A 27989-nucleotide genomic window follows, 5' to 3' on the forward strand; every position below is an offset into this window, starting at 1 on the left:
GGAAGAACAAAGGGGAGTGTGGGCAGTTCTGATCAGGACATTAGCAAGTATTCTGACACTTGAACACAAGTAGCGCATACGACACCACAACCTGGAATTATTCGAGATATGCAGTGGATCACAAGGGTGTACCGAGACAACCTTGAAAAGTACAGTCAAATGCGCTAGTTCAAATCAAAAGACAAGTCACGTGCGATGAGGAATGTGTCGAAAATCCCACCCAATTCGTTGTGTAAATTTACTCGATACGACTAACTGAAGCAAGTCATTTAGAGACAAGAGTTTTTTTTCGAAGTTAATTTAAAATCGCTGTGTATTTTACCCAGTCCCCGGTCGTCGTAAAAAGATACAAACGTGAAAAAAATCACACAACCTACAGAGGATGATGGATTGACGGATCGATTGCACAATAATTGAAAAAAGTGCTAGGAAAAGCAGGTCTGGGGAAATTTCGCCGTAGTTTGGGATCATTCACCGAGATCTAGTTGACAACCATATAGCCGGCGGCCCGACCGGGTTTACTGACGAAGATCAACTTTACTGCCTCTTCCTTCATCCCCTTCTTCAGGTAGTACTCCGTTCGTACCCGACTCATGAAATCCGAGACTATTGCTTTGGGTACTAAGGAGACGGTGCAACCACCCCAACCAGCGCCAGTGAGTCGACTGCCAATCGCACCTGCAGATCTGGACAAGTTGGAAAACAAGATGAAACAGATATTCCTAGTAAGCAAATGTCAGTTTCAATGACTTTTTATCTGGCGGAAAACAAGTTTAGTACGTTTACAACAGAACGGTTATGCAGTGGCGTTGATGAGTTGTCCCCAGGTACGCTCTCAATCATATTTCCTCGAAAACGAGACGACTTTTTAGGAAGATCTGAGACGTCTGGTTAAAAAACATCATCAGGACTCGTGCACCTACCACTGATGGGACAAAATTATCTATCCTAAACAGTACGCAAGCTGATCTGGACACAAGGGGCTAATGCTGTGAGCAGTACCGACGAACTAAGCCTTCAGAAAGTCAGCATTATTGGCAGGAACATGCTTCAATTTTTTAACGTGCTCTAGGATTTCAACCTCTGAGTGGAATATGGAAGTATACATTCAGTCCAGGTACCTACGCTATTCGTAAGCGTAAAATGTGTCGATCGTGGACTTTGAACTCGCGGATGATATAGCTGTCCTCGATGCAGACCACCAGTCTACAGCAGGTCTTCAACAGGGTCAACCTTGGAGTCAACGCATCAAAAAATCAACGCCTTTTACCCGTGAGCGCTCTCGCGTACCGTTTAGTATCGATGGAGTGGCACTTGAGAGTGTCTGTGAGCTCACATACCTCAGTTCAACCATCCTTCCGAACGGCCAGTCTAAGGTCAAAGTCACGACCTGCTTGGACGGTGTTCAAAAAGCGTCCAAACAACTGAAGCACGGGAAAGTGAACTGAAGGCTAACGTTCGGATCTATCGGTCTTTCACTTGATCTGTTTTACTCTGTTTGTGGAACCTGGCCGATTAGTGACTTAGACACCTGTAAAATGGAATGTTTCGACAGTATTTGAGAAACATCCTCAGAGTAAGTCCCCAATACCGTGTGTCGAATGAAAGGGTACGCCGTCGATGCTTTGTATTCGTTCGCCTCAAACAGCCAACCCAACAATGTCCACTCCAATTGGTCAGACACATCCTTCGCCACCCAGCTACGGATACTGTCGGGGCTGCTCTTCGTCCTGCACTGCACCATTGGTGCTATTGTCAAGGTGGTCAGCTAAAAACCCGGGTCGACACTGTTGGGACGGGTCTACAGACTGTCCACAGCTCGGACCAATGGTACCAACGCTAGGTCAATATCTTGCAACTGACCACCACATTTGAGTAGTAGCGACTCGAAATATCCAAAAAGCCGCCTCATCCTCACACAGAATATCCTCCCGGACTCCCCAAACTGATCAGCTTCATCGTTTCAGTTTGCATGAAATACCCAATCTGGAGATCTTACGACCTACTACTAAAATGCATCATATCATCCCTTCTGCCCGTCTAGTATAGGTCCCAACAAGGATAACCACTATCGAGGTCTGCACACGAGCTGGGCTCGGCGCATTCGGTTGTGATTGGACCCCAACCAACATCGAATTGTTTTGATTTCTTACCAAGTTACCGTATTTAAATCAACTAATCATCAGTTATCTCCGCTTAACTGTAATTTAGTCCCTAGTACAAGCGACGAGCACATTCAAACAATGCTAAGTGATGACCATTCATTCTGAAATCTTGAAAACCGCACGTAGTCCCAAATCACACGTTCGACTCAAACTTGGTCCGGAGACCCCAATTTTAGTCTAAAAGTGAACGCAAGCATTGGAACTAGTTTTTCAACACTGTCCTCGCTTCGAAATTTGTTTACTCACCAGTTCTGTCCTCATCCACGTTTTTAATGTCGGTGGAAATATCACGCACTGTCTAGACCCCATCTTTGAATGTCTACCCAAATCGCTTCCTCATAAACCCCCCATATGTAAGTAATGAGCATATCAACATGGGGTAAAAAAAATTCTTTCTAATCCAGCATCGCACGGATAACGCCTCCCAGGCTGATGACAGTCTGTTGTAATTCCAGTGTCAAGGTCAGTAAAAAGAGGCAACTGGCTCACTTGAAACTTACTTAAAACCATAAAAGACAAGTATATCATTGCTATATCAATGAATTCAGGGACAGTAAACGAAGGCGACCCAAGAACAACGTGTGATCATGCCTGAAACATAACATCGCTAGTACACTTCTCCACATCATTAAAAACTCGCCAAAAAAGAGCTCATCGTCAAAGCCATTTCGGCCGTGTAGATTGTCCGATTGCAAGCACGTTTGAAGAGCTACAGCTGAACGAGTATCGACTTATGTAATAAGTCGGCGTCCCAGACCTTTGTCATTTGAGATGCTTTGTCTGTTCTGTTGAAAGTTTATTTGTCGAGAATGCTTCAACAGGCTCGAACATTTCGCACGATATGGTCAATCGTGCCCGGTATTATCTGAAAGATCTGATGTGCGAGCACAACAAGAGTATTCACACATTCTTCCCTTATTTTTTCCCAAACATTTTCCCCCGAACGTATTAATCACTATTGCCTGACTTCAAAAATTTCAAGCTTAAAATCAGTGACAAAAATGATGCAAATTAGGCTTAGTTGCATGAGTGATGTAGCCCAGTTAAAACTCATCTAGGATTTTCCCTAAAGCAAGTTGAAGCGATGAAACATATTCATGTTTTGTAAACGAGGTTTCTCAGAACTCTATAGTGTAAATATATATCAACCTATGATGAAGATTTGGGAACCAAAAAACCGCTGGCAACCCTGTTGGGTTTATCAATATCTGATGAGAGAATCGATCGAAATCTGGGTGCCAGGGATCCCACATAGCTTGCACGATAAAACCTACGCGACCCTTCCTTCGTTCGGTTAGTGATCACACAATGTCGGGCCAAAGTAAATGATGTTTATGAAGGAAACTACTCACAAGGTTGCTAAAAACTCTTCGACAGCCACGACCAGTTTCGCCCTTCTTGGGGCTCATCAAGTAGGCGCAGTCCTTTATGAAAATATAATGCGATATCTCGAATATCGTGCCAACTGAAACATGAGGCGGTCTGTGTGCAGCACATTCAGTTGTAGAACATCATAAACGAGAGATTCAGTCGAGTCTCTCATGAAAATCACATTGATTTGCCAATGAGTGTATTTCTCGTAAATGATGTTCATATTAGCAGTTTCAACCCCAATCGCCTGATCAAGTGTTGGAAGTGCTACCACGTCCCAGTTTTGTGGCAGACTGGTTCCGGGCCCTTTCTTTTCCCCATTTCCCTATTCTTTCTACGGAGGGACTTTCTCTCGATAAGATAGCTTGATTATACGCTAATGGAACACTGGTATTCAACACCGGCGGTCTTGCTATTGATGATGGGCACCGAATGGGATCAGAACCTCAAACCGTTGGGAAGAAAGTTGATATGCAAATTTCTGAGAGGTGAATTGATTACAGTTTCATTTATGCACTTCTCCGTGGCAAAATCCCAGACTATATCCTTTTCACAGTGCTTACCGGTCGTTGCAATTCACTGATGTCGCGCGATCACGCTTGAGCTTTGGGTAGGTCGAAACGAATTGTCGAATTTAGGCATTGTTACCTTTCTTTCATGCGATGACATCTACGTGAGAAAACCAAATTACTTTCCCAGTGTTTAACTAAAGGAAAGCGGTCGGAAACAAACATGTAATCAGATGCATTGCCTTAAACATGCCGCCATGTTGGATCTTCCAATTCCTCTCACGATGCACTATGTGAGATGTGAATTTCCCTAATCCAATCAATTAGTCCATTATCCACTTTGTTCCAGGCAATCTTATAGGTATGAAAGGTGATGTGGCGAGCATGCAACAATCCAACAGCTTCGCGAAAGGAAACGTGATATCCACAAGTGGACACCGCTCCCGTAGAAGTGATTTGATCACAAGGAGGTAGGAGTAAACGAACAGCCCAGAGAACTCTGGATAATCGGGAAACTGGTTTCTGGAAACATACAATGTTGTGATGTGAGGAAGTCCATGAAAGAATCCCACGGTCAGCGAGCTTGTTGTGATTCATGCTACCAGCTGTTCAGCCCAAAGGGTTATTCTGACCACCGTGGTGTGTCATTCGAAGATGAAATTAACACAACGATTGAGGAACCATAGGGAAAAACGGGTGGATGGGCTGCAGTGTGCTTTCCATGTGTAAGAGGAAATTGGCGGTTGTTCTTTAACCGTAATGCGCATCAATCTGTTGTTGATCCTCCCCACACATATGCCAATCCCGACCATTCCCATTAATGCCACATTGTGCCCGTAAAAACCAACTCTGGGTGTTCCCCATGGACTATACCACGTTCAAACAGGGACAAAGAATCATCCATCGAGCACGTTTCAATTACATTCATGAACCAAGGTGTATACTACTATCAAAATTAAGAACACGTTTATCGTCGGGGTGATTCGGGCGCTTAAGAGATTACCTTTAACTGGCGACCTGCGACTAACAAACGGGTCAGATTGGATTAGTTACCCTTAATTCATTACTTATAAAAGCGTTTTTGATAAGCTTTATAACCCCCCGAAAGATAAATTCGCATGCGGTTGGCCTGTCAAATGTTTCGGATGAACCGAATGCCCACACCCAACTGCAATTTCTCTCAGTGGGAAGGAAACATGCAAGACAGGCTGGCCTGCTAGTCAGCCAGGCTCTAGCATGTAAGAGAGAGAGAGAGAGAGAGAAACGAACAGATTACTTAGAAATCAAAGGATCACGTCTGTACTTAAGTGTTGTATAAGCTAAGTCCGGCTAGAATTCACTATCGTGGACTGGCTTTTACGACCCGTGACTACAGCATGCGGGTGTGCCCTTCGGATGCCGTTTGAGTTGCTGCAACATCTTGCAAATCTCGTGGAGGATCACAAATCAGCCTGATCGCTTAGCAGGATGGGCTTTGTCTGAAGTCGTCAGTCCCTGTGCAAGCCTACTTCGTGTAACTGGCATGAGTAGTGGTTAGGCTGGATTAGAATGGCTTCATGCAACCAAGGAGGTGAATTCTAAACGCAAACTGACATAAAACGTGAGCATCTGATAGTCATCATGCTAAAACTGGTCAAAGAAGTTGACCAGCCAAGGAAGTGCGAAGATGACACACCAAGCAAATAATGACATAATAATAGTAACCTTAGTCAGTCCGTTGTAGCACGCTTTCTGTGCCTGGCTAAAATGCGACCTGGGGAGAGCACAAGAGACAAGACATTGCCAAGTTGCCCAAGCCTAGACAGCAGCGACCAAGACGCTGAAGTTTGGTTCTAACCATGAACCTTCGGGTCCAACCACTTGGCTACACTAGGCAACGGACCATTTGATGAGGTTATGCGAATTATAATAACACCTCCTTGGTCTACCGCGCAAAAGTCTAACTTCTGTGAGATAAACAAGCAGCTAATCAAAGCAGGTCGTCACGTTGAATCGAGCTCAATTCTATGGATAATTACTTAGAAGTGGCATTTAGGTCGATTTGGATATGAGTACCATAGGCACATTTGTCCTAGTTGCTACAATTTCGATCACCGGAAAGTTGGATAGTGTGACACATACAACCAGGCCTTTGAGACGATGACATGTTTGGGTAGATCGGGAACAGGGCAGCAACGTATTGAAGGCGATATCTTCGATGCACAAGCGCCACTGACTGCACGATTGAGTCCTTTATGACAGTATCGTTAACCATTGGTGAGATGAGTCCCTGGGTCTCGATCTATGGAGACCGTAGTTGTCGACCGGTCTAGTTTATTGGTCAGTGTTCTCATACTTCGTTGCCAGTTCATACACCGTCCACCACTTGATTGCTTCTACTCAGCATACGGATAGGCGGAAAGAGGTAGACGGTCTTCTGTCCTAACCTGCGCACTCAATATACGGATAGGCGGAAAGAGCTGTGCGAGGTAGACGGTCTTCTGTCTTAACCTGCGTAACCTGTGAAACGTGAGTAATTGATCCATCACGGAAGAGTTCCTTCTTCCCAAGATCATCTAGCGTACCTCAACAGTACTGATTCGATGTTCCCACTAAACCTGATCAATGCTTTGAAGACACCGGTGGTCAAACACTGATAGATGTCGTATGTCTTCTGCGCGTAGAGACCACGTTTTCGAACCAAAATGAAGCATGAATCGCGCTATCGCAGTGTAAACTCTGTCCTTAACAGACAAACTGACTTCTCGTCGGTGCCATACGTGTCGGAGGTTGGTAAAAGTTTATCTGTCCTTCCCGATCTGATAAGTAATCTCGTCTCCAGCCAGTCCACCGGGGCGTCGCAGGTTGGTAAAAGCTGCCCTGTCCTTCCCGTCCTTCTCGTCTCCAGCCAGTCGTACGCACCCACAGAAGTTCGCACACAATGCCCTTTATAGGATATAAATACGGAAGGGACACCTTTGATCACCTTTGTCAAAGTTTCTGACGATCGACAGAATCAAAAGGTCGATTGGCTCGTCTGTAAGCGCAAGGTTTGGGTTTGATCGCACTCAACCCTGTAGCATGACTTCACAATTTGAAGGCATGAAGCGCATGCCGAACCATGCGACAGAGGCTGTTCAAGGGTTTGTCTCAAGGCAAAGATACTGTCCTCGGCCAGAGCGAAACCCAGCTTGATTCTCCCCCAGATAATCCATCAAACTGCGCAAAATAGTGCCAGAGAGCACCCTAGATGCGACAGATAACTGGCTGATACCACGGTGATCTTCGCATTCCGACGTTTCGCCCTTGTTGAAAACTAGGATGACGGTTCCAAATCTCCTGCCTTATCGTGCTTCAGGAGTGACAGCTCATGCTGTTGGTAAGTCGGTGTCGATGTTCCATTCAGACCCACTCGGTTCTTTCAGCGGTTGTGTTAAAGGAAACCAGCTAGACTGGTCTTTAAAGTGCTCGTTTCACCGCTCAAGACGACGCTTGAGGTAGCGAACTGCTGTTTCGACTTTTTCGCATATTGTTTGTTTCACTAACACCTGTCTTCGTTTGGCGCGTTGATTGAATCAGTTCGTGGCTGTTGCCTGCAGCGAAAGTCTGGGCCTTCGAAATCCACAAGCGTTCTCTGTCATTGTTCAAGCTCTTCATTATCCTATGTTTGAGGCAGTTGCGTACGCCATCACAGTCGCTAGTTGCTGCTATGGACTTTCTGGCAACAATACTACCTACTGATCTCGATGATATCCACCATTTATTTAATCGAGTTGAGTCGATAAACAGGTCTCAAAAGCTGAGATAATGGCTTCTTTCACCCGCTTCCCTTAAACCTCCAAGAAATCTTCGTCATCTGCATCACCGTGCACTTCCAGTGGCTTTCCAGCCAGATCAGCTCGATACTCTTGAGCTATCGAAACTTATCGAAGTTGATGAACGGAGCTGCTCTGCCTTGGCACGCATATTGCTGGTGGGAAGTGTACCGCTGATCGCATGATGGTGTGACCAGAGTCAAGTTGCGTACCCCAGAAGGAACGGTGGTGTTTAACTGATGCTCTTCGTCGGTAACTGACAGGCTAAACGCACCGACCTGCATTGATCTTAATTGAACTAGACGATCACACAGCGCAAAGACGACTGTTTGCTGAAATCCAGTTCAGTAAGGCGCGTTCAGCCTTGGGAGTGAGGGCAACTTCCACACCGGCTTGAGGTGCACAAGTGAAGTGAGGTTTTGTATGCGTATTCCGGAAACACAACATGCATCGACACAAGGAAAGCAAGAGATGCTTGTCACCCAATTTGAACTACAATATAAAGGTGAAAGGTTAGATCTGTTGAGGTTATTTCGGTTCATTTTCTCTGGGCTAATGAAACTGCATCGTTTGAAGGGTGGGGGAGAGGGGTGCTGGAAAGCCACTGAGCGAAGAGCTGCAAAGGTGAATGATACTTCCCGGTTGCCCAAGCCAAAGAAGGGGATTCGGTTGAGGAACCCTAACTTGAACCTTTGACTCGAAAGTCTGACCCACAAGGCAGCAGTTGTTGGGGTTTTCTTGGAAGACGCTTCCCGGAGTCTGACTCGCTTGGCTGCAAGGGGCAGCCTTGCCCGAGGAGGCAAGGAGAAAGGCGTTAATGTCTCACTCCTAGTGCAGTTTCCCTCAGTAGGTGTCTCTTGTGCAGTACCAGAGTCTTTGATTTGGAAAGTGTTTCGACCGTGTTGAATAACTCGCCGGTGGTCACGGTCAACTGTCTGTTGATCGGAGTGTGTGGTTTTCAGGGTTGATCTTCTCTAGCCCATCCTTCTTCGGGGGAAGACAGCAACGCTGCTTCTGTAAATATGGATAGACTTGTCGCCTGTGGAAAACGCCTTACTGCCTTTACACTCCTATCGCAGAGGACAGTACGACTTTGCCTTCAGACCGCCTCGTACTACGATTCATCGCAGCACGTGAACTCGTCCTTCTTCGTCGGGCTGCTCCCTTTTGGCCTTTCTGGGACGGTTGAAACTTTAGGAACCAAGTTCCAGCCAGTATAGCCCGCGGAATCACTGCAGCCCAGAAACCCGACAACCACAACAGTGTGACAGCTTTATTTCGGCCCCCAGATAGTCATGAACTCAGAAAAGTAATATCGTGATTATTCACGGGGAAGGACACCCAGAGGCCGGACACGACAGACTTCTCGCCCGGGGGCTTTCCTCTGAGGAGAAGTTGCTCTCAGTGACCCCTTATTTTCCCACATAGTAACTTCCAACAATCTACACTGGGAAGCGGGGCGGGGGGGCACTGTACAGCTGTTCCATCCATATTGGGAATCATCAGCAACGCGCACCTAATGAAACTCATAGAGTTTCGAACTCTCAACCTTCGGGCTAGTGGTTGAATACTTAACCGTCCGGCCACGAGCGGCAATGTGATTAGCTGCAATCGAAGGGAATACTGGTAGACCAGATGAAAGGAACATCATAATAAAATGGGGATTGTGGAAAACTATTCACTGTTGTGAACGAAGAGCCTAAGGAGGCCGGAAACCCCAAACGGGATGTGTACCCTCGAGAACCAAACCAAGGAGGGGACCTGAGAAATAAAACCCTTACATGATTTTTTTCGAATCGAATCTATTCCAGCACTGTCCACAGAAAAGGTTGAGATAAAAGATGGAGGATTATCTAACAAAGTTGTCTCTGTTTTGCCCTGCATGTGGTGCCCTAGATGAGCACACTTTGGCAAGCACTCACCTGCAGATTGAAATCAGTTCGTCCAGAGCTGGACAGGAACAGTCATACAGCTGTGCGCATGATCGCTGACTCTCATTCATCAGTTCACCGAGTTTCTGAGTGATCGCTTGTGCATTTTCAACGTCCCCTGCAGGTGTGAGCGGGTTACAGAGGTCGTAAAAGGCCAGAGTGCGTTCGGCTTCAGCGTACACGTGTTCTGCACGTTCTTGTAGACGAAATTCACTCACTAGCAGAAAACCAAGAACAATATGATGAATCAATATTTGATACAGCGAGTCCACTCATCTAGATGGACGAATTAGAAAGGGGGTTTATATCCTAGTAAAGATGAGACGAATCAGGTTTGGACAGCTATCTTCAAAGAAAAGCGCTCCAAGTTCATAACAAGCTTAGTTCGAAGATGACTTCGACAGAACTAATCACACGTAAAACATGTTGTCAAAAAAGATGTGGCTGACGGAAAAATTCATGTACTTAACCGGACGAGTTGCCCCGCCAACTCCCCATCAACCGACCAATCGCAATAAGTACGTGTAACAGAATGAACATCAATCACAAGGTTGCTGGAAACTCCGCGAAAACCCATGACGGGTTTCACTCTTCTTGGGTCCCATCAAGTGAATGTAGTCCTCAAACACCCATCAACTTTATGTCCTCATTGGACCCAAGTTGTAGGCTATTCGCACAATACATTCATTCGCACACTAACTTGGTTTTAACGAAACACCCAATTGGATTCCCGCTGAATCACTCGTTTACGACATTTGTCAACCAAATGTACTGCACCAAGTACGCTTCATGTTTCAGCTGGTGCGATGTTCTAGATACCGCATTATTATTTTCTCGAGCAGTGTTCTTTTAAGAGCTAAGTCACCATTATTGTCATCACCATCATCATCACCGATGGCACAACAGCGTTCGACACTGATGCTTCGCCGCCATACATCTCCCGTACATCTCCGGTTAAAACCAAATTAGTGTGCAACTTTGGTTTCCGAATATTATGTATGGAGAATTTATTAGACTAATGTTTTAACGATTTTTTCCCATCACAATAAACGGAGGTTCTGAGTGAAGGATAGAATTGATCCCGATATGGAATAAATAGCACGGAAACTGCTGCCGAATTGTTTCCCTGGGGAGAATCCTTCACGCCAGGGAAAGCAACCAGAGAGTACTTCATATGAAACTACTCACAGGGTTTCTGACAGATTCAGGCTGGATTCAGTTCAGTCTCCCGTAAACAAACAAACTGCCTAGCAAATAGGAGTATCTGGCGAAGTGAACAGAACTTTTCTGCGCTTAAAATAATCCTGATTGCTCTGTTGAACGGAGATTTCCTTAAGCGGATGGGGGACGAAGGCTGACATCCTTCCGTATTTTTGAAACAGTGATACACTGGTTCTTGTAGAGAGTATATTCAAACAAGTGCTGTTTTTGGAATCACGGTTTCAAACAGACCCAAGTGTTCGGAACTGAATTCGCGAACGCACAACTATATCCATTTCCCTCCAACTGCAAATCAGTAGACTAGACATTTTGAAGAAAGCTTGTAAGTTTGTCGTCCTTGCTCGAAAATCCGCTGCAATTTCAGTCAGTTTCCCACTAACATCGGTTTTCTGTTGAAAGACTAGTCATCACGCGTGCGGAATCCGCGTCCCAAAAAACCCGCCAACCTAAGGGAAGAAAAGTTGAAGCGTGAAGTCGCAAACTTTGAACTTTCAGAACTGGAACTTTAATTCGAAATGGTATGTTAGTTGCGCTCCCCTCCCCCCCCCCCAGGTTACCGTCTATCCGAAAACCAGCCATTTGGGCGAAGCTCACATCCCAAGCCACCTTGTGTTACACAGAGGACAGTATCCAAATAGAGTGTCTAACCTCTGAATATCCTGTCACTTCTGAAATCCCCAGATCTCTCCACTTAGCGAATGTGCGTATAAACAGTGCCCACAATACTCATCGGTGTGGACGGGCTGCTGGACTTGTAATTACTTGTTAATTACTAATTGCTAATTAATTACTAATTAATTGCACGTTAATTATTACATGCTGATGAGACTGCAATCACACCACACAACGAGAGTCAAGTCTATGAGCAGGGTATTGACGAAGGTGGATTACTTTCACCTGGTCCGCGACTCAATACCTGGGAATGCCCGATGTTATACTAGTTCCTATCACAGGGACCACACATGAAAGTGGTTAGTTCCCGAAACAGAAAACTGGGATACCAACGCACACCTAGACAACAGGTTCCTGGAGAATTTTTCATTGACAGTTTGTGGATATGAAAAGGGACGTGTAGCTCCGGTGATTAGAGAAAACCGGTTTCATTGCAAGTCACCTTCAGAACTGCTAAACAAGATCAAGTCCTCGTCCTGTCAGCAGTCGAATCATCAACAAAGTTGAAAAGTCATCTTCTGGGTTCGGTTAGGAAGCGAAGAGTTATCTTCAAAAACCCCAACACTGCATGCCAAAAGTTGAGGCCTAAGTACAAGTAATACGTAAATAACAAGCGATTTTTGTTCCAATGAGGCTTTCAATTGTGATGGCGATCGGTGATGCCTGCAATTGGAAAACCGATTCACGCGGTAAGTTTTCCTTCCCGCTTGCGTAACGCGTATCCAACTCGGCTAATACACTCGTTTGCCTACCAATTTGGTTTTCACGCGAGACCCAACTGAATCTCTCGTTTATGACTTTCAGCTGGCTTCTGGGTGAGCCGCTCGTCAAAACCAAACTGGTATGTAGATGAGTGTATTAGTAGCGTTTCATGCTATTCGGGTTCAAGCAGAACATAGGGTTGACAGAGACTCACGGACTGTGCCTAACTGATGAGCTCGAAGAAGCACAAAACCAGTCATGGGTTGTTCAGGAGATTTCACTAACTTTGTTAGTAGTACGTTGCGTCTACAAAATTCACACAACTCATGAACCCCAGCTTTCATTCTTTATGAGGAATTAGCCGCGTACAATTTTCAGTCTCATTATACCGATCGCGCCGCAGGCTATTGGCACACCCAAATCGAGTTCGCCGAAACTATAAGGTTTTCGAAGTTGCTATTTCAATGGTGAGTTAGTCTAATCAATTTGCACCTTCCCGTGACATGTTGCACGTAGCATTTTGTTTAAGTGAGCGAAATGTCAAGGTCATTGACCACCGCCGATTTGCATTTTTGCCGGTTTACGCGACATAAAACACGTGAAATAATCCCAGCTAGGGGACACGAAACTGTTGCTGTTGCTCTCATCACCAAGGACAGTGGACATTGCTGTTTAACTGCCATGCGGACAAGAAGAGAAAAAACGAAGGCGAAGGCACTCAGTATAAAATGTCCACCATTCCATGGGGAAACAGACAAGAGCAAGGTATCTACACGATGGAACGGCATTAAAACAAACACGTTAGAGCTCTATTGCAGATCGATTCAGCATCCATCTCACACAGCACAAGCCCAGCACTCGATGAAGGACGAAATTCCGCTACGCTAGGCAAATCGGCTAAGGAGGAGAGGATGATTGTAAATTGGATCGCTAACGTGGTATATCCCGTAAGTGTCCCAAGCACGTGTTAGGTGAAACCCAAAAACATGAAAAACCGGGGCGAATATGTAAATTCATTCACCAACCATGTGTTTCTTTTATTCCTGCGACAATGTGCAACCATCATTGCGTGTCTACTCTGCACAAAAGCACACCTGCGAACAGGTGAATGCGAGTTTCATTTGGGGTGCAGCTGCGACAAGGTCGCAAAGTGGAATATCATTGCTATTTTGTAGAAAGTAAAAAAAAAAGATCAGACTAGACGAACTTTAAACGTACCTATTCCCATCTATTCATCGGTCACCAACCCCAAATTAAAGTGCATCGCACAAACACTTGACTATCTTCGCAAAATACCGATTTCGTTGTGACATTTATCCAGACCAGCATCAGTTGAGGATGACAAGTGCCACCATCTCAACGAAAACACACGTGTAAACATTGTGTGCACATCTGCCAGATAAGGGTCACTCGTTTGCGAATAATGGCATTCGTGAAATCCTAACTCGTGTGCTATCAACCCGTAAATTGTTTATGATGATTCTTCCGTTTGGAACACTAACATTAGGCCAGATGGAACACGCAAGTGAGTGTAGAATCCTTGAAAGAATGTAACAATCGCTTTTGCTGTCACCAGTCCAAACTAGGGACATGGGAGCTGGCTGTTTTCTGCGATAAATCTGGGAAAATAATCAGATAGAGCGGAGGTCGACTGAGAGCAAGGAATGAATTGAACGCGCACAATGAAGATGAACAAAGAGGTATAGAATGTACCAAGGTGGTGTCAACTTCCTCCGAAAAGTGCCTGGTAATATGTTGGATGTTTAATTCGCACCAGCAACAATACGTCGGCCGGTAAAAGATTAATGAAGCTCTCAATCAATTGGGACCGATTGGGAAGTCATCGTTTCAGAGGGGTTTGGTAAACAATCGGTGGATTCACTGCTGGGCAACGTTTCGCTTTTGACACAAAAGCTTCGTAAGGCCAAGTGAGTAAGTAAGCAGGTTGATTGGGTTTTAAGGCAGTCAGGGAGCCAATCCGTGAGATATTTTATAAGCAGCACGATCATGTCGGCTAGTCACAAGAAATCTCACGGATTAGTTCCCTGACTGTCCTAAAACCCAATCAACCTACTTACTTACTCACTTGGCCCGACGAAGTTTTTGTGTCAAAAGAGAAACGTTGCCCAGCAATAAATCCACCGATTGTTTACCAAACCTCTCTGAAACAATGAAACTCCACTGGAGTCTGGTACTGAACAGAACAGCTTAGGTACTGATCCAGTCTACAGATACCTGGACAGAAAAGATTTAGGCAACACCTGAAGTTGATGATAAAAGAACGAACGAGATAGCAACACGGTGGATAAAAAAAACTACCAGATCAAACCATGGAAAAGGCAAAGTGGAATGCCAGAACGTACAAGAAAGCGTCACACTACCAATGGGAATCGAAAGAAGTAGGGAATATTCAATTGGTCATCGGAATGAGATTACAATACGGGCAGCTATGAAGAGAAAACACGGATCATTCAACCGCTCAAAAGCCTTTTACGCAAACCAAAAACGGACCAACAGAGTGGTATCGAACATGGCCTACCACAAGAGAGTTATATAACATCTTTGGAAGAATAAACAGATGCAAGCAATCAAGAGGTGCTGAATACGTCACCCTTATTCCCGGTGAAATATCTACACCACACTGTTAACCTCAGCGAATAGTCAGCACGATGGCAGTTGTCCCTTACTGAGACGTGTTCAAAGTTGAAAATTTGAAAGCCACTCACTGTTCTTAGTTCTAGGTGTCAGACATGAATCGATCTCCTCAGCAGACAGAGGCACACTAGATAACTCGCTTCGTTCGGTTATACCAGGCTTCAAGAATCGCTTCACGATGGATGTTGAACCAGCCACGCTACGCACCATATCACCCGGCCTTGCCATTCCCCACGCGAGTTGGGCGTCCACTAAGCAAAGCGGTTTGTTATCCACAGGAACTGTTGGTTTCGGTGAGTTTAACGTCAGAATCTATCAAGGGAAGCGGGAATTTTAACGTTTACGATAACCAAAGTATCGTACGATAATAAAACCAAAACACTATTAGACAGTGAGTTCAGTCCGCATTAAGAGATGAAAGAAAAGGTAATCAGACCATGCTAAGGAATCTGTTGCAAAGGAATGGCACAGGGAAGTGTCTTTTTGGAGGCACCCGATCACTTCCCATATATGCAACTGAGATACAACAATGCGCGCCTACATGGTGAACGGAACGGTGGGTAGAGATCACCGGAATACCCGTCGTCTTAATCATATCGAGCAATAACGTCCGTTCGCTAGGATTTCCGAATGCTTCCAACCTCCCTGTCTCAGAACAAATACCCGAGGGTCGGCATTGGCAGGAAAGTTGATCGTGAGCAGACGGTAAGTCTAGGAAAATCAGATGCATTCAGAAGTGATCACCAAGTGGAGTACCGCAACATCGCTTGGGAGCACGGTACTTGTATCAGACGAACTTGGTGCACTTCGCACTTCGTTACTACCCGATTTATTAACTATCTGGTCTTTCAGTGCAGGCCACAATCTCAATCCGTCGCTTCAACTAACACTGCATCGGCGGAAATTATACTCATCATCGCCATCACCTCCATGAAGTTGATTTCCTTTTTTGACTCTTCATCTGAGGCTAGACCAAATTGGAGAACTTGAGGTAAATCGCGGGTCCTCTTTGCTTCAGCGTATCTTTTATTGCAATGTGGGCAACTCGAATTCACTTTCACATGAGTTACCCAGTAGAGCCTAGTTCCAGAGGTGCAGACGATCTCTTCACCCCCAAACTCAAGTGACTCCAGGGGACGATGGGACCCCTTAAATTCCGACGATAATGTCACTAACTAAGTACGGTGGATCACTGTTTTAACACCAGTCAAATTATCAAACCATCTATACGTTGAACGCATCCAGGATAACGTGAGTTGTAATGAAATGTGGGGTGTTTTAAAATAACCCCGTTCCAGCAAGTCAAGTGAGCGTCAGCGTCAATCTGGAGATCTCTAGCTCTTGTCTTCCTACGTCCCCTCCAGAAAGCTGTCCTTTGTGTATTCGGTCATCCCACTTGATGATGGAAACTGAGCAGCTGCGCCCCTTAAACCCAATAAAATTTGCGATCCTGGCGTGCCGTCCAAATTCGTTTCGAAAAAAAATGTACTGACCTTTGTTTACAGCCTGTCCACAGGTCAGGTAGCTGGTGGTTCGCATAACCCCTCTTGCTAAAAAAAACGTGTCTTCGAATTTTGATTCGCGGTACGCGCCTCCTGTCCGCCTACGTCTTTTGAAAGAATAACGTTGAAAAGAGCGAAACGATGCTGGATTTGAATAACTTTTAATTTACCTACCAGCAATCACATTGAACGTTTACCGTTACGCATTGTGTTTAGTATCCCATCGTTTCATAGCTGAACAGTAACGTATAGTGCTTAAATTATGGGCCGAGTCACACCGAGGCATTTAACTAAACTAATCCAACACTAATCTTGGTCATTACATCATCCATATTCTGCACAATTACTCCAGTGGACGGACACAATATGGCCGAGTGCCTAAAAGTACTGTTTTAGTTCAGGAGTGATACACAACCCATAAGCTCGATGGAAACGGGTTTCGCCCTCATTGGAGCTCATCAGAGAGGCGCAGACCTCGAGGTTCTGCCAGTCGTATGTCCCACTTGAACCCAAATCGGACAGATTTCGATAAATACACCCATTTGCATATCAATTCGATTTTGACGGGAGACTCACCTGGAACTCAGCTAAATCTCTCGTTAATGATGTCTTTAAGCAACTGAATGTGCTGTACCAGGCCACCTCATGTCTGACGTGGCATGATATTAGAGATATCGCGATGAATCATAAGCTTGCTGAAAACTTTTAGACAGCTCACGACCAGTTTCGCTCCTCTTGGAGCTCATCAGGTAGACACAGTTCCCAAGATTCCCTCAGCCTTATGTTCCACTTGGAGAACATCATAAACGAGAGATTCAGCTGAGCTTCAGCTGAGTCTCCCGTTAAAACCAAATTGGTATGCAGATGAGCGTATTTTTATAGTTCTGTATATGACTATATGCAAGACGTTACTGGTACGGACTAACTCCCACCCACCAAATCCTTATGGGTAGTTTTAATTCACAAAAATTCTCCATTTGAACATGTTGAATCGGTTTTCATCAGAGTGAGACAGTATCTCTTCTATTTTTGAGGGTTGAACAGTTTTTTGCTCTCAGCTTGTTTTGACCTTGTGTTTGGGATCCCATATTTGCTTGCTTTATCGTTCCCAGGTTTTCTTGGACCCGAGGAAGAAAACTTTGCGATGATCGTTTGATTTCTTGAATTGTTCCCCATGTGAATCAATCCACTCACCGCCGTTTCTCGGGAATTTATAGTCTCTAAATATTTCTATCAGTTTTCCATAGATCTTCTCCAGGTACAATCAGTCACTTCCGAAACGAGAAACTGCACCCTTTTGGGTTCCGAGTTTTTTCTTACGGAATCGTCCCCTCGGAACAGGTTGCTTACATCTTAAGATTCTCCCAGAATGGAATGTTGTAGCGGCCATTCATCGTGATTCCATCGGAGAGACAAGAGAACTGAAAAACGTAAAATCCGTTTGGTCTACGGAGTGTCTCACTCTTTCGGTAGCACTGTCTTCGTTTCCATTGTCCGAAAAAATACGAGAACAGCAGCACACGGGAAATGGCACGACGATGCAATCGTGGCATCTCTTAAGTCATCTCACTGGATATCCCAAGAGCTGTATAGTAAGAAGTCTTACGGAAAACGTTAACGCACTGTGGCATGAAAAAGTGTATTTCATCTTACCCGGTACACGACGAGCGTGGTAGGTGCGTCCTTAAGGCAGACTGAACATTGCTTGTGTACATATCCCAGCAAGCGTCTACTGCGTAATCAGTCCAGAACAACTCAACCCAAAAAGCTGAAGAGGCGGTTACCGTGTTCCTTGACCGTAGATCTGCAGTTTGTTCCGAATTGGTGCAGACACACAATTGATTCTGACGCGATCCGAAGAGACAAGGGGTTTCGCTTAGATGGTAGCGTCACATTCCTGTGCGGCTCAAGTCGCACGATCAGAGGTCTCCCCGAAAGCACAGATCAGCATATCAGATAAATTACTACCACACAGCATGTCACAAAGCCCACTACGTAAAAACAAATAGTCGACTCAGTTTTCGAAGAAGAAAGCGTTCAGCTTTAGCACCCTTCCGGTGCCTAGCTGCCATACCACCCGAAGGAAGCACGAGGGCTAGCATACTGTCAGGTTGCCAAAGCCCAGACAGGGAAGTCGAGTGGCAGAGGTCGGATTCGAACCACGAACCTTCCGGTCAGTAAATTCTCACTCTAACCACTTGGGCCATCTCAACCTCCCGGTTTTCGAAACATTTCCGTTCATCTGAAAAGTATGGAAAAACGCCGCAGTTCGGTACCCTTGAGGCGGACCACCTCACCCATGGATCAGGAATCCGGGCAACGTATAATTCATCAACCAATTTTCTGCCTTACCCATAAATGTGCACTCTACAGGTGTCTTTTGATGAGTCTTATTCACTGAACCTTCCATAATTACCAATCCATTATAAATACAATCGTCCCATGGGAATCATAGAAAACTGACATGTTTGCAGGTGGACCGTTACCGAAACGAAGGAGAGCAGAATAACTACATTCCATTTTCCTTGCAAATCATAATAATTGACGAGTCCATTAGTGATCGTAAAAAAGTATTTGGATAAACACCTGCACTGGTTATCAACGTATCCTTCACATTAATGAACCAAGCATGGACGCATTCATTGTGTATACATTGTGTATATTAGCTTATAGGACACGGTGACCAGCTGGTACGGTAACATTCCCCTGGGATAGGCATCAAGGGCGAAAAGTGTCGCCCCAGGGAAGTGGACATTGTGAAAGATGGTGAAACCTGAAACCGGTTCTGAAAATTTATCGTGTAGTAGCGACAGAGTGACGTTAAACCCTGAATTGAATCCACGCTATCCATTTCGAAGTGGCTCAGGGGTTAAGGCCGGAAGATCATTGATTCGAACACCACTTCAGCATCTCGACTTCCCCTGTCTAGGCTTGGGCAACCTGGCAGCATCCCATCCTAGCCCCGAACAACCGCTCTCATCCTTTTAAATAAAAAGATAAGGTGTCTACCAGGTCTTTCGAGAGTAAAGCTAAGAGCGAGCTAAGGGGCGAGATGGGTCAAGTGGTTAGAGCGCGAATTTACTGACCGGAAGGTCCGTGGTTCGAACCCGACCTCTGCCTCTCGCCTTCCCCTGTCCAGGCTTGTGCAACCTGGTAGTATCTCAGCCCTCGTGGTTCCTTCGGGTAGCATGGTAGCTAGGCACCTGAAGGGTGTTACAGCTGAACGATAGCATGGCATGTAGGTACCGAAAGGGTGCTACAGCTGAACAATTATCCTGTATTTTTTCGTTAAAACGTACACAAGATTGTTTGAGAGATGCAAGCATTTCGGTGATAATTGTTGATCTACAAAGAACTGCTACTGTCAGAAAGATAGAAGCAAATCCATAACGGGGTTTCGATCGATCCGTCCCTGCTGCAAATGCCTTCGGGTACAGTGCATTAGTCGATGATTATCTCAGAAGCTATCACATCAGCATGGTTCATCTGATTCTTCAAAATTTCACAGCTTCATTTAGGTTATACAAAACCATACTCTGTCCACGTGCGTGATTTTGATCATACATACGAAATTAATTCACACAAACTGTCCCGTTGTCCAAAGGAGAAACCAAATCGTTCAGACCGCTCCTCCTCTGATAACGCTTCACGGGTCGTTTATTGATGGAGTAGTCTGGACCATGAAACTGTCTGGAAAACGCCACACACACACCATACGTTTCTGATGGGCACGCCCAGTTCATCTGACTTGTGTACCAAGCACCAGATCAATTTTCTCCTCCGCTTAATTTCACAGCAAAGACCCCCCCCCCCCCCCCCCACAAAAGAGAATAGTATCACACTATTCAACAGGTGTGTTGATGTTAATTACACTAAGGACAGTCAGAGTGGAAAGCGTAATTGGAAAGCGTATTTTCGAGAACAAGCGTCTGCAGAGGCGTTGTGGAAGCCAATCACTATTCAGGTACCGGCACGTTGCTTCCTATCCGATAATCTTTTGTTAAGGTATGCACAGCTCTATTAATGACCCCACAGAGCCATAACAGCCAGAGCATTCAAACGGTTTACCGCTCTTGAAGGTATGGTCAAAAGATTCCGATCCATAATCGTAGGACGAAGGTCATTGCAACAACACCGAGTCCCGCGTTTATCCATACGACACCTCTCTTAGTCGCTCCAACAGAAAACCTAAAGTAAGCAAGAATCCGGAAAAAGAAAACAGCTTTGATGCTTCGGAAATACTCTGGATGGGGAATCTAGCCAACAAACGGTAGCCGAGCAAGAAACATCTCCTGATAATCTCTTTGGATTCATGGAAAGGTTGCCCAGCACAAGTGGCGCAACTCTTCACCGCTACTCTCTGATTAGTTAGCAAAACAACAGCTAAACACGTTTTCACGTCTTCGCTGTTTAGGTCAAGCTTCATCCAAGTTCAATGGATTTCGTTAGGAGCTACGAGTTAGGATTTCAAGATTCCTGGGTTGGGTTCACGTAATCATAAAGATGTAAATGTCGCAAGACACACATAGGCCGGGGAAAATACTACCCAACTGCCATCACACAACCACTTTAAACCACTAGGATCAGCTTACACACTTCGTCAAAGCCATTGATTGGACTTGAAGTAGCGTTGAAACGTAGCTCATGTGAGAAAGCTGACAATCAAAAGTTAACCTTGCGTTGTAGGACCTAGAAATTCGCGGTACGACACAGAGGTGTCCGGATTTCGTCTGCCACGTTGGTTGGTTAACGTGAATGGTCAAAATCAGACCACCCGCTTCCGATGCATTGAATGACCGAAAAGTGGACCAGTATAGCCGGGAGTATACAATCGGCTAAAAACAACAGTGATCTGTGTTACTTCAAGATAGTACACCTTCATCTCGATTACTGTACCAAATGAAACATGAGGCGGCCAAATTGAAGATTACCGTGGACGAAATATTCAGCTGCGTTCCAGGTGAGTCCCCCACAAAACCAAATTGGTTTTCAAATGATTGTATTGCGCTAATTCTGTGTGATTTGGGTTCAAGTAGAACATAAGGTTGACGGAAACTGGGGGACTGTGCCTACCTGATGAGCCAAGCGCGAAACCGGTCGTGGGATTTCGAAGAGCTTTCACCAACCTTGTGAGTAGTGTATTACATCTATACATAGTATCACGATATCGTGCCAAGCGAAACGTGAGGCGGTCTAGTGTAACATACTCAGTCAAAGAAATACATAATAAACGAGAAATTCAGCTGCAATTCAGTTTAGTCTCCCGTTGAAATCGAAACGGCATGCAAATGAGTGTATTTGGCGAATGGGTTCGAGTAGGACTTAAGCTTGGTGAAAACTCGTGGATCGTACTTATCTGATGAGCCATAAGAAGGGCAAAACTTGGGTTGTTGAGCTGTTTATAACGTTTTTTTTCAAGAGACACAGTAGCGTCCCCTATTCAGGGGACAAACATTGTCATTAGTACAACAGAGTGAAATTTCATCAACATTTGTGTTCACAACATCCAAACCACCCCGCTTCTAACGGAAGGTGAAGTTTATTACGGGACTGATGGAACTGTTTCGCATTGTTCGTTTAAAATTGCTTGATATTCCCATGAATATCCGTGGAAGTGCAAGAAGACGTGTAAGAATGCCCAGTTTTTAAAAACTATGTGCACATGAGACGTTTACTTCCCTGCCCAATAGTTGAAACTCCTGGGTTAATGTTTGCTAATAAAGGATTTCACCTTGAAGGGCTTTGATGTGGGCTTACCTGTTGTGGGATCACCTGCAATCTGCTGACCTCGACACGGTAATGAATACCCTCCTCCAATCACAGGACGTCTGTTTATGGGTGACTGCATCTCGCTACCTAGATGTCCCCGTTATTAAGCTACGTCAGAGATAGTCCAACTAGAATTCGAACGCCATTTTGACAGCGTGATGTGTTTCGGCTATTGAGTAGGACACATGTTAGGGGAAAACGGTAATCGCACGCGTAATAGAATGTTCCTCAACTATAAAAAACCTTATCAGTTGTTCAACGCTGGAAACTTAAATGAGTGTGTATCTTCCTTGTGTATCGTATGTTAAATGGTTAGACGAAATCGGAAAGAGTCAAGTGCAGGTAAAAGTGTCAACTCCTATTGACTGAACTCACTCTATCAGTACGTGAGGTTTTGTGTAAACAGTCGAGTACAGAGGGCTGAAACCAAGTGATGAACACGGTTTCCGAAGAGTTGTAACAAAATAGGCGAGCACTACCATAAAGTGTGCCTGGAACAAAACAGGCCTGAGGACTATCCGAACCAAGTTAGAAGAATTCGCGATATGCGAAATACACCCATTTGCATACCAATTTGGTTTTGACGGGGAACTCGCCTGGAGTCTCTCGTTTATGTGTTTAAGCAATCGAATGTGCTGCACCAGGCCACCTCATGTCTCAGTTGGCACGAGATACCGCGACACATGTACAGACGTAACACACTACTTATAAGGTTGCTGGAAACTCTTCGCAATATGGTACTGTGCATCGTAACGTGCTGAGGTGAAGTTGCAAAAAGCATCAGTTTAATAAGTACAGTATTGTGGTGAGCAACGCGCTTTCTGTCCGGAAATAACTTCAATTCCCCCCAGTGTGTAAGACCCTAAGTGGATACATAATAATGCTCGCTCAATTCTCCCCAAGAGTGGCTACATTACATGCGATGTATTGGATATTTTTGAATGCTTGGAGAAAAAATGAGCTCAGGAAGAACAGGAAAAGAGCACGACCGCTTGCAAAGCTCTGTCTTTGGCTTCCAATTAACAGGAATCTGGTTACTCATTGGTGCGCTTATTTTGGATATCGATCTAATGGGTGGTAGAAGTTAAACAAACACCGCAATTCGAACCACTCCTGACTTTACTCTAAACACTGTACTCTGTTCTGATTGAAATCGATCAAACATTTGGCGATTATTTGTATTCAGTCACAAACACAGTGGGCCACCAGAATAGACCCCTAGAAAAGGGACCACATCGGCCGTCGCGTGGTGCCGTCAGCCGGGTCGCCTTACTTGTCGCATACAGCAGGGCGGGTAAGTGAAAACATGCTACTGCTGACGCCTCCCTTCAATGATAAATGATATTCGTTCAGTTGGAATACCCTTTAGGCGCCAACTATCATGCTACTCGATGAAAGTATGAAAACTGAGATTTTGCCACAGTGCCGAAACCTAGACGGCAGCAGTCCAGATGCCGGAGTTGGGTGCGAAACACGAGCTTTCCAGTCAATCGGTGCACGCTTTAACCACTCCTCCGAAGGAGACCCACATAAATTCCCTTCTGATTAGAAGCAAACTTAGGAGCGGCTATCTGAAGTAGTCCCTGTTACATGGATTGTTCTATTCGTTTGAGGGAGTTGTATGGAAAAGGCGTACTCCAGCCCCAGTCAGGATTATCCCACCATTTTTTCTACTATAACCAAATACAGTAAGCAGAATCCGAGCTATCACTTCGCCTTAGACTAAGAAAGGTTACAACATAAGAGACCAAAATAACATCACAGACAAAACATCTACTGGTCGCCAACCGGATCGCTACCCACGATGGCGATGTGTACGAACAACGGTCGTACCAAATGTTTAACCTCGTTCAGCCCCAACTCGCCAATTAATCAAGGGTCACATGCATCTCTGGTAGGCGATGGCCACGAAGCGGGACAAAAACAGGTGTGGGACGTATGTCGCCCAGAGGGATATAGGACAACTACTGTCCCCGGTTTGAATGTACGCTTGTGATTCGCACGAATACTTACAACACTAAGAAATAATATTGAGAATGAAAAACGGATGGAACGATTAACTGAAACAAATGAATGGGGTCAGGGATTCATGCGAAAGGCATGGGAAACGCGGTGGGGAAATTGCTCGCAATGGTCCTGTTACCAACATCAAATCTCCAAATTATGAAGGGTCGCCAACAAATGAAGCCAGGACCTTGCCCTGAGATGGATCTAAGTCCACAGAATACTATCGATATCAATTATGTCAAAAACGAAGGATTTCTTCTTCGGGATCAGCTGTTAGACATAAAAGAACTGCACTTTGGGGGAGTTAAATAATGATATGTGTCCAAGTCACTCAGCGAAAGGTCAAGGGGTCGTACGTACCATGGAGTTTCCCACCATCCTCGGTGATGACTTTTACCAAACTAGCTCGTCGGTGGTGTTGGCGCGATTGTAGCCAGCTTGCATAGTCCAGTGAACGAATTAACGGCCACAGATGCAAATGCCTAAAGTCTTCACGACTTCAAATACTACGGAAATACGATCAGAGAAAAATTGTCCATCTGATCATGTTTATCTCAGTGGATATCTCACGGTGGCTGTTGAAGAAACTCGCTGTCCATATGAAATAAGCAGACAACAGAGTGGATCGGCAGAAAACTACATAGCTTGTTTCAAATAGGGTTTGCAAGAGAAAAGGGAAACACAAAAGTACCGAACCGAATAAATTGAACATAACCGCGTTTCTCTACCAATAGTGACTACTAAAGTCTTCGTTTCCATTGCGTTTTATCAAATGCATAACTGTACCAACCAGATAAGCAGTTATCAAAAAACAGTTTTTTCAAAGTCAATTTTTCCACGACAGAGTGGCTTTGGACATATATTTGACCCCTAAAAAGCCCAGGACCTAAAACACGCGTCCCAGCTCCGTCATTCTGACTTTATTTGGCACATGTCATCATCGCAACTCGAATATCACTTCCGAATTCGCACCAGGTCAAAGCAATCTACATTTGTCCACAATCAATAACCCTCGCAGCAAAACGTAGACCTAAAGCTGAGAAACCCTCCACAAAGAATATTCTCCGCGAACCAGATGTACGGCATTTTGCTGACAAACAAGTGCATTCTGATGACAGGAATCACGCGACAGAACGCTTAACGGCATTGGTTTCGTTCGTGCGGATTAAAGATTCTTGTAGAGCACCTTGTGCACTCTTTGGTGCAGAGCCACACGTAACGACTGATCCAATGAAAAAGTACCACTTGCGACTCAACATCGCACATGGGAGAGAATTTCGAATCACTGTACTTATAAACTATCCATTGAAAATTCGGAAGACTTCCTATAAGAACAACACAGAGGCCAAATCCTATATGCTAGAGCAGGATTTCGCTATATAATGCATTCTGATTGCAGCCCAATAACGGTTTTCCCGTTTTCTCAATGGACACCAGGTTTTCTGAGGACAGTCCAATACATTCGAATTTCACAATATCTGCAAATTCAAAAGTTTGCGGTGAGTTTCTTTATCGTCTTAGTTCTAGTGCTACCGTCAGCACCCGTGCGGACATTAAGCGGACTTACTGACAAGCACACGCAAATCCTTAGATGCGTTTGATTAACGCCGACTTTATGAGCGTGCTCGTAATCGAGGAAAACGAGCAATCTGGTTTTCTTGAAGATCTTTCCTTATAAGCTTTTCAGAAATTGTGCGGCATGGGCAGGACTATTTGAGGAAAACCAACGATTCAGTCACGCGTCGACTGATGCTTCAGACAGCAGTGATTCCTCGGAAGGATATACGCCTCTGCGAAGAGACCACAACAGCCAACCACGATCTGGCCAGTTCGTTTCCCCAGTGTGGCCTTCTTTTAGCGGGATTACTGTAAAATACGGTAGAGGCATATTAGCCGAGATGATCCAAGGCCGAAGCCCATAATCAAAATGATATTGCATTAGGATTCATTCTCATCTTCTTGGTTGCTATTACCTGGTGGCATGACCATTATGCAAGAACGTCACAGCTAGACAATATTCATTTGTGTACATCTCGGCACCTAGCACGGACACACTACGAAGTGGTACGGGTTAGTATCGCTTTCCTGTTTGGTTGGCAAGCTCCGTTCGGGTATAAGCAGTGTGGTGACTGGAAGGACTGAGCTAGTAGTTGTACCAGTTCCGTAAAGTCACACGACTGGACAACGAATGATCACTCACCTTTGCTGCCAGACGGCATTCAGACACACGCTCGTTGTACATTGAGGTGGCTGCTTTTCGGGCGTGTACTCCGGAATGCGCGACCACAAACACCACATCAGATGGGAGTGGAACTGGTCTGACGGTGACCAGAGGTTTCGTAAATTCAATCAGTATGGCCTGTTGAGCGGGGAGAAAACGTTTGAGTAGATTCGAACAAGGAGCTGCAGTGATGTGACAGAAAAAACGGCGTTGTTGAAGAGATTCAACGCCCGGAAAATGCGAATGAACAGGCCCCAGTCATCCAATTCATTGGCTTCAATCCCAGTAGCAAATCGATTTGACCCTAAGAGCATCATTTGGTCGTTATGCCATCTAATCAGCATCCCAGTAAATGATATTGTGACAAACACCAAGTTTTATTCTTCTTGTATAGATCGATCACGTTCAACCTCCCGTTAATCACTGTACTTATAAACTATCCATTGAAAATTCGGAAGACTTCCTATAAGAACAACACAGAGGCCAAATCCTATATGCTAGAGCAGGATTTCGCTATATAATGCATTCTGATTGCAGCCCAATAACGGTTTTCCCGTTTTCTCAATGGACACCAGGTTTTCTGAGGACAGTCCAATACATTCGAATTTCACAATATCTGCAAATTCAAAAGTTTGCGGTGAGTTTCTTTATCGTCTTAGTTCTAGTGCTACCGTCAGCACCCGTGCGGACATTAAGCGGACTTACTGACAAGCACACGCAAATCCTTAGATGCGTTTGATTGACGCCGACTTTATGAGCGTGCTCGTAATCGAGGAAAACGAGCAATCTGGTTTTCTTGAAGATCTTTCCTTATAAGCTTTTCAGAAATTGTGCGGCATGGGCAGGACTATTTGAGGAAAACCAACGATTCAGTCACGCGTCGACTGATGCTTCAGACAGCAGTGATTCCTCGGAAGGATATACGCCTCTGCGAAGAGACCACAACAGCCAACCACGATCTGGCCAGTTCGTTTCCCCAGTGTGGCCTTCTTTTAGCGGGATTACTGTAAAATACGGTAGAGGCATATTAGCCGAGATGATCCAAGGCCGAAGCCCATAATCAAAATGATATTGCATTAGGATTCATTCTCATCTTCTTGGTTGCTATTACCTGGTGGCATGACCATTATGCAAGAACGTCACAGCTAGACAATATTCATTTGTGTACATCTCGGCACCTAGCACGGACACACTACGAAGTGGTACGGGTTAGTATCGCTTTCCTGTTTGGTTGGCAAGCTCCGTTCGGGTATAAGCAGTGTGGTGACTGGAAGGACTGAGCTAGTAGTTGTACCAGTTCCGTAAAGTCACACGACTGGACAACGAATGATCACTCACCTTTGCTGCCAGACGGCATTCAGACACACGCTCGTTGTACATTGAGGTGGCTGCTTTTCGGGCGTGTACTCCGGAATGCGCGACCACAAACACCACATCAGATGGGAGTGGAACTGGTCTGACGGTGACCAG

At 45.1% G+C, this 27989-nt stretch overlaps 1 protein-coding gene across 1 annotated transcript; it reads right to left on the bottom strand.

The window, feature by feature from the left end:
* Window positions 1–247: 247 nt before the first annotated feature.
* T265_10833 (hypothetical protein) lies at window positions 248–27939 on the bottom strand (the record flags this gene model as incomplete). Its single annotated transcript, XM_009177314.1, has 5 exons — window positions 248–686; window positions 9762–9987; window positions 15092–15332; window positions 26499–26657; window positions 27858–27939. 5 exons carry the CDS (start codon window positions 27897–27899, stop codon window positions 482–484), a joined length of 873 nt encoding a protein of 290 aa, XP_009175578.1.
* Between the last annotated feature and the right edge of the window lie 50 nt (window positions 27940–27989).

The sequence above is a fragment of the Opisthorchis viverrini genome (assembly GCF_000715545.1).
Source record: "Opisthorchis viverrini unplaced genomic scaffold opera_v5_415, whole genome shotgun sequence".
In the NCBI taxonomy this organism is placed as follows: Eukaryota; Metazoa; Platyhelminthes; class Trematoda; order Opisthorchiida; family Opisthorchiidae; genus Opisthorchis; species Opisthorchis viverrini.